The 7739-nt window shown below is 40.8% G+C and overlaps 1 protein-coding gene across 1 annotated transcript; it reads right to left on the bottom strand.

Moving 5' to 3' along the window:
- Positions 1 to 3137: 3137 nt before the first annotated feature.
- On the bottom strand, positions 3138 to 7360 carry MBL2 (mannose binding lectin 2). Its single transcript, XM_006187568.1, has 5 exons — positions 7253 to 7360; positions 5487 to 5676; positions 4969 to 5088; positions 4294 to 4362; positions 3138 to 3511 (listed from the first exon to the last, which is right to left on the bottom strand). The coding sequence occupies exons 1-5, from the start codon at positions 7358 to 7360 to the stop codon at positions 3138 to 3140; spliced, it is 861 nt and encodes a 286-aa protein (XP_006187630.1).
- Between the last annotated feature and the right edge of the window lie 379 nt (positions 7361 to 7739).

Consider the following 7739-nt stretch of genomic DNA (forward strand, 5'->3'; position numbering starts at 1 on the left):
GAGCAAGAGGGGGGTTGGTGTGTCATGAGTCCTGACTTGCAGGGGTTGGAGGAGCCATGAGCACTTAAAGGGCAGGTGTTCGAGGCAGGGCTGCTGAGGAAGGACTCAGGCTCCACAAGATGTGAGTGACAGTCTTCTGGCTCAGCCTGAGCAGAATCAGAAAATGAAAAATGGGATCATTGGGAAGAATTAAATTTTTTAGTCTTTAATTACTATGGGAGGACAGGGACTTCATCTTTAGACAGTTTGCCTTGTGAACTCAGTTCTCTGAAGGATCTCAGAAAAGTCATTCATTTTAAGTTTGTTTGTTGTTATTGTTGTTGTGAGAATGGGAGTATGACTTTCAAACCCTTTACTAGTTAGAGCTGAAACAAGAAATCTGAATGTATTATTTGTTTTATATTATCCAAATGCTGTCTTTCCAGTAAACACAGAAAAAGAGTCAGGCAGCAGGCAGAGAGAAGATAGTTCCTACAGATCCTCGCCAATGTATTCTTAATAAAAATTTTAAAAGATTGATTTAGGGAATTGAGCTATATTTGAAACCAATTCTATTAATAATTAAATTCAATATATATGAACTAAACTATTCAATGGAAGTCTAGCTCATGATCACATAGCTGTTAAATGATAGAGCTGTAAATCCAGTTTAGACTGTCACAGTGGATATTCAGAAAGAGCCAACCATACACTAATAAAAGAGACATCCCGAATATAAGGACAGAAATGGGTAAATGTAGAATGGGAAAGTACCTAGCATGCAAGCATGAAATGAAAGAAAGCTGATTAGTGAATTAGCATTAGGCAAGGCACACTTCAATGAAAGGAAATTACTAGAGTAAAGAAAGATATTTCATAATAAAAAAATAATTAAAAACAGAAAATTATAATAGTCCTACATTTGTAGTTGCATATTAATATGGCTTCAACATAGAACAAAAAAATGACAGAACTAAAATGAGAAACAGACAAATATACAACCATAGTTGTATATTTTAATATGCATTTTTTTTAGAAACAGATTTTTAAAAGGCAAAATATTAGTAAGAATATAGAAGCTACAAACAGTGAGATTAACATCCTGGCCTAATGTTATGCTTATCAACTGAAGAAAACACATTACTTCACATACGCATAATACATTTACCATTCTTAGCCATAAGTTGTGCCATAAAAGCCAAGTCTTAACAAATTTCAAATTACTGAATCTATACAAAGTATGTTCCTGGCCACAGTAGAATAAAACTGTAAGTCAATTACATGAAAATAACTTTTTAAAATTACCAAATATTTGGGAATTAAACTACATACCTATAAATAAACCACGAGTCAAAGAAGAAATTAAAACGAAAATTATAAAATACTTTGAATTGAAGGACGTGATAAAAGCTATATATCATAACCCATGGAATATAGCTGAAGCAGTCTTCAGATGAAAATCCTAAAACTTTAAATAAATATACTAGAAAAGAAGAAACATAGAAAAGTAAGTCTCTAAATATTAATTAAAAGTAGTTAGAAAAAGAAGGGCATATTTAATGCAAAGAAGAGGGATCACAAGGAAATGGTAAAGACATGAACAAATATAAATAAAATTGGTCACAGAGGTTAACAGAGAAAAGCAATGCCAAAATAAAAAAGCAGCTTTTGAAAACGATTAGTAAAATTGACAAATCCCTGTCAAGAAAAGAGAAAATACAAAAAATCATGAAAGATGCAATGGAGACACCACTGCAGACCCTGCTTACAATAAAAGCGAATAGAAAGATACTGGGAACAACATTACACCAATACATTAAACAATTCAGATGAAATGGACAAATTCATTGAAAAAGCACAATTTGCCAAAACTGCACAAGACATAGAAAATATAAATAGACCTAAATCTTAAGGAAATTAAATACCCACAGGAATGGCCAAAATTAAAAGGACTAAAATATCAACTCTTTTACAAGTATGTAGGGCACCTAGAACTGATGCACATTTGCTGGTGAGACTGTAAGGTTAAAAATGTGCTTATTCCATGATCCACCAATTCTACTCCTGGGTAGGTAGCCAAGAGAAATTAGTGCGTATGTCTACCAAAATACAAGTGCAGAAATATTCTTGAGTTTTTTGTTAATAGTCAAAAATTGGAAGCAGTCCAGGTGTCTATTAATAATAGATGAGTAAACTGAGATATATTCATGTAGAGGAATCCTACGTGACAATGAAAATAACATATCTACTGCTAGATGTTAACAACATGAATGACTATCACAGACTTAATTTTGAATTAAAAAAAGCAAGATATAAAACTGTATGTATAGTGTGGTTCCATCCGTATGAAGTTCGTACACAGACAAAATTAATGTATGGTAGTAGAGCTCAGAATAGTATTTTCCTTCAGGAATATCAACCAGAAGGGGTTATGAAAGGGCTTCTAGGATGCTAGAAATGTTCTGTATCTTGATCTAGAAGATGGTTACATGGGGTATAGACACGTGAGAATTCATTAATCTATTCACTTGATATTTATGTTCTTTATATAGTGTAGTAGTTCATTAAAAAAGAAAATAAAATAGTTTAGAAAGAAAACAACAAAATAGGTTCTATTAATACCTGGGACTGGCAGAAAAGCTATGAAATTGGGCTAGGGGGATGTAATTTAGGGGAGCCTTCACCCCAAAGAGAAAGACTCAATGGAGCACAGGTGTTTAGAGTAAATGGAAAAGTAAATCCATTTTATTTTTGTACATCTGATAACACTACTCAAACAAAAGTAAACAGCCTAATTAAATTAGTTAATTAATGTTCTACCTATAATGTAGGGTCTGACTCACAGTAAACATTTAAAATGTTTTATTAATACTGTTAACTGCTGCTGCTGCTACCACTATTATTATTTTGTTGTTGTTGTTGGTTGTGATTATTATTAGTGATTGGGTCTGAACCAGATACTCTTACACCACTGAGTCTCTTCTCACTTCTCACTTCCATGTCTCATCATTCAACCCATTCTTCTCATTTTCTCTGACTCTCCATTAAGGGGCAAGTCAATACTGGGTGTGGGAAATTGATATAGACTTCTCTTTCAAATCAGACTGTGGACCTGTGAGATGAATGAAGGGACAGGAGGACCCGAGGGTCATGCTCTCTCAGGCAGGGAACTCGCAGACAGCCAAGAAGGAGGAGGAATAGGTGATGTCATTCCACTTGCAGTTTTTCAAGATGATCACACAGTCTTCCCCAGAATCAGCGTTGTTGGGCTCATGACTATTCCAGTTTTGGTAGGTTAACTCCCTTCCTGTCGGATCCACAAACTGGCCTTCAGGCTTCTCATCTGTGATGCCCAGGAAGGCCTCTGCACTGGCTAACTCCAGGATGGCCTTGTTTCCTTCAGCGTTCATAGGGGTGGCCACAGAGGCCTGGGACTGGGCACACAGAGCCTTCACTGCAGCAAAGGTCATCTTTTTACCGTTGGTGAGGAAGAACTTCTTCCCAACTTGTTTGCCCTGAGAGAAGATCAGCCCTAAAATGGGAAAATGTGGATGACACTGGCTTGTGTTTAAGCCCAGCTCAAGGTATTTGTTTGGATAAAGGCTTCTAGGGTAGAGTTGCCACATGAAATACGGTATGTCCAGTTACATTTGAATTTTAGGCAAACAATGAATTTTTGTTTAGTATAAGTATTTCACATGCAATTTTGGGACATACTTATACTAAAAATAATTAGTTGTTCTTTACCTGAAATTCAAATTTAACTGGGTGTCTTGTCTTTTTCTTTGTTAAATCTGGAAGCCCTAATCTGAAGAGACAAACTGGAACACAGGCCTTTGTCTTTTTGGACCAGAGCTCGAATACATATAATTTATGATTCTTAAGTTTTACTCCACTAAGAACTTGAAAATAAATAAAAATGTCTGAGAATATTTGTCCCAGGCCAGGAGGGCAGAAAAGAAACATGTTAAGCCCCATTGCCAGTTCTCAGCATCAGCATAACAAAGGGAAAGGGGCATAAGGTCCCATTTTCATGATGCATATGTACCCTGATAGTGAAGAGTACAGAATCAGGGTCTCTGACTTTAGTTTATACACTGCCTCTGCCACATATTAGCTCTGTGCATTTGAGTAAATTATATAGTTTCCCTTTGCCTCTATTTCTACCAAAAGTTTGTTGTGAGGAGTTCATGAGATCAGGCTATGAAAATCACCTATCCAGGTGCTAGAAAGTTATATATGTTCAAGAAATAATTTGTTATCTTCCACGTTCCCAAACTTCAAGCACCCTGAAAAGTAAGAAAGAAGGCTTACACTTTTTGATATGGTCCAATTCTGATCGCAGGGCTGCTCTTTCTGAAGCAGCCAGGGTAATATGGTCACCTAGAAAATTAAAGCAGAGTGGAAGAGCATTGTTGAGAAAGCATCTTAGAACTCAGCTACCCTCATCACTCCAGCTGATAGCCAAACAGTAACCAGCCACGTAAGTGAGACCATTGGTCATCGGTTGACCACAGACACACGAGTGAGTCCTGCTGAGACCAGCAAAGAAATCACTTGGCTGATCCACAGAATTGTGATTTAGATAAATGGCTGTCGTTTTGTTTGTCTGTTTGTTTCTCATGAAGTAAAAGATAACTGACATACCATGTATCTACTGCTGTTGTGAAAATAGGCATAGCAAGTCCAACACATAGAGAATCTTTTCTCCTCTTTGAACCAGAGCTGCACATTGGATTGATTCCACTGAGGGAGAGCCAGGGCTTAGCTCCTCTACGAGGCATGTGAGGGTTTGTGAGTCTGTAGTCAGGCACTGATAAGAATCTCCTGAGGCTCTAAGTAACCTAGAAAAGTCTGAGGCTATTGGTCAGGAAGCAGAGTTGGGCACCTTCCCAGGAGGCAGCAGGAGAAGGGGCATCTCCCACATGGTACTCAGAGTTCCTGGACCCTGGGGCCTTCAGCCTAACCTTGCTGCATTAAACACCTTACCCAAATCATCTCCAGGGTCTCCTTTTTGGCCCACTGGTCCTGGTAACCCAGGAGTCCCTGGGATTCCTTGAGGCCCTGCCTTTCCAGGAGGGCCTTGCAAGCCTCTGAGTCCTTGGCCTGTTGGAGGACAAAGAAAACAGGACTCAATATTCATGTTCCTACTCGATTTCTCCAAAGGCTTGATGCCCAGTCCTTTCCTGGGAGGAAGGAGATATTGATCCAGGGCTAACTTGTCCGAGCCACTGCTTCCAAAGACCATAGAAGAAAAGCCTCGTCTGTCCCATCAGGTGGTCTGCCTTGAGAGTCAACTCCCTGAGCCAGAAGGACACTGTGTGTCACCAATTCCTGTGTGGAAGACTGGGAAGCCAGAGAGTCTGAGCTGTATCTCTGTTTTGAATTATAATATGGCATTGAGAGAAGTACAAGCTGCATGAGTGTGACATTACCCACCTCACATCTCCAGGCAGCTTCCTCTGGGAGACAGAGTCACAGAGACAGAACAGCCCAAACTGTATCTGGTTCTCCCTTTTCTCCCTTGGCACCATCATGCCCATCTTTGCCTGGGAAGCTGCTGATGCCTGGAGAACTACAGGCAATCACAGGGCAAGTCTTTTGGACATTCTCACAGTTTTCTGTTTCTGTGCAAGATGCTGTCACCACAATCAGGAGGAGGAGAAGGAGCGATGGAAGCAGGGACAAGGTCCTCACCTTGGGGTGGGAAAAGTCAAGGATGGTTATCTCATCTTGTTCCGTTAATCAACACATATTTTCCAAACATGCCCACTTTCTATGTAACATACATACATACATATATATATGTTTCTGTATAACCTATACTGTGCACAGGTATTGTAGAGATGGATGACCCATTCCTGGCCTCCAGAAAAGGGATTTGGAAAAGTAAATACTGCTATGACATTGTGTGGTTAATACTTCAATAAAGCTAGGCACAACAACTTGCATTGTCGTGGGGAGAGGGGTCACTAGTGCCTGGGCTTCTAGTGTTACTGCTGGAAGGCTATGAGTGTGCTCTCTTTGTCCTTTGTGAGAGCAAATAGGCCTACACATTGCTTATTAGCTCACTCATGCCTGTGAGTTTACCAGGTAAACTCGGATGGAGACCCAGGGATCTGTAGGAGCTCTCTCTCTCCCTACCTCTCCCCTCAGAGCCCATCTGTCACCTGCACACCAGTATCCCATCCTCATATCTGGACAGTCCATTGCTCTCCAGGGCCAATTAACCGACATTTACTCAGTGGCAGGCATTGAGCTGCAGTCTAATGATCCAGAGTCACTACTCCTTACCAACCCAGCCAGAATTAACTTGAGTGTGCTTCCTCTTGCTGTTTTATTTCCCACTGCAAGAGACACTTGCAAAGGGGAGAATTTTCTCTGGAAATTTCTCACTATCTTGTCCCTGGCAGGGTGCCTGATCCCTCTCTACTTCCTGGCAGGAGTTTTGTGTGTTCTATAAGTCAAAACCACTTGCCATTAGACCACCTTCCTTGAAAACCTTTCTATTTCTCCATCTCAGTCTTTTCAAACATTTCATCTGCCTTCAGAGTTCTCTACCAGCTGTCCCTCCCCAGGAAACCTCAGCAGCCCAGCCTCAAGGGTCTAATCCTTCTTGGCTCTTTTTGAAAACAAAGGCACAGTCTCATTTGCAAATGGTCAGCTGAACCCAGGAGAGTCACAGATGCCCCAGCATAATCAGAGAAAGAGATACCCTCAGCACGGCTTTTGCCTGCCACCTGCCCACATCCACTTCCCAGAAAGTCTCCTCTAGGCCCCCAGATCATGTCAAGTCCCTAGACATTTGATATAAGACCCCAGATCCATTTACCAGAAAGAAATCACTGGGACTTCTTCCGAGCAGGGATGCAGTGACGAGGAAACTGGCCCTCCAGCAGGATGCTCTGGCAGACGTGTCAGGGTGAGGGAGGAGGCTGGACTTGGTATCGCAAGGCCTAGTCAGCCTTGTGAACAGGGACAGCAGAGGCCTGGCCTTCAACCCCAGATTAATGAACAACTCTTCTTAAGAGCAGTTCCCAGGGGCTTCTGGCACTGTGCTTGGTGGCTGTTTTCTTTAACACTGTACAGTTCCTCCTTCCAGTTGCCATCCGTTTTGGCAGTTCTTACTGCTGAGCCGCCAGAAGTAGGCACACATGATTAGTCATGCCGAAATGCTTGTTTCCAACAGAGAAACAAAAAAGATTCCCACGAACACACCCACACGCTTGTGCATACTGGCCGTACACACAGACATGCCAGTGTACACACACACACTCATCTGTGGAGGTGCAGCAGACGCCTTGCTGCCTTTAGCACACCTTGACTGCTCCTGCCTCAGGCTCTGCACTGGGCGCCCTCCCAGCCTCAACGTCCCCTCCATTGTGCCGCTGGCGGGCTCTTTGTCTTCCATTGAAATATTCCTGTCTCAGAGAATCCTCTGTTGATAGCTTTATCTGAGTTGTTGCCACTGTCTATCCTCTTAGCTTACCTTATTTTCTTTCATATTACTTAGGACACACAATATTATATTCTAGCCATTTATCTTATTTTATCACAATAAAAAGTAGGAAAGTATAGATAACATAAAATGTACTGTTTTGACCATTATCAGGTGTACAATTTGGCAGCATAAATTACATTCACATTGTTGGGCAACCATCACTATCCATTTCCAGAACTTTTTCATCATGCCTAACTGAAACTCTGTACCCATTAGAAATAATTCCTCCCACCAAAAAAAAAAAATGTCCTCCATTTCC

The sequence above is a fragment of the Camelus ferus genome, chromosome 11 (assembly GCF_009834535.1).
Source record: "Camelus ferus isolate YT-003-E chromosome 11, BCGSAC_Cfer_1.0, whole genome shotgun sequence".
Lineage (NCBI taxonomy): Eukaryota > Metazoa > Chordata > Mammalia > Artiodactyla > Camelidae > Camelus > Camelus ferus.

Excerpts from the sequence above, each read along its gene's own strand:
- MBL2 (XM_006187568.1), bottom strand. The coding sequence starts at position 7,360 with ATGGAGGGGACGTTGAGGCTGGGAGGGCGCCCAGTGCAGAGCCTGAGG. Across the intron at positions 5,089-5,486 it reads CAAGGGAGAAAAGGGAGAAC|CAGGCCAAGGACTCAGAGGC; the intron begins CAGATACAGTTT and ends TTTGTCCTCCAA. Across the intron at positions 4,363-4,968 it reads AGACCCTGGAGATGATTTGG|GTGACCATATTACCCTGGCT; the intron begins GTAAGGTGTTTA and ends TTAATTTTCTAG.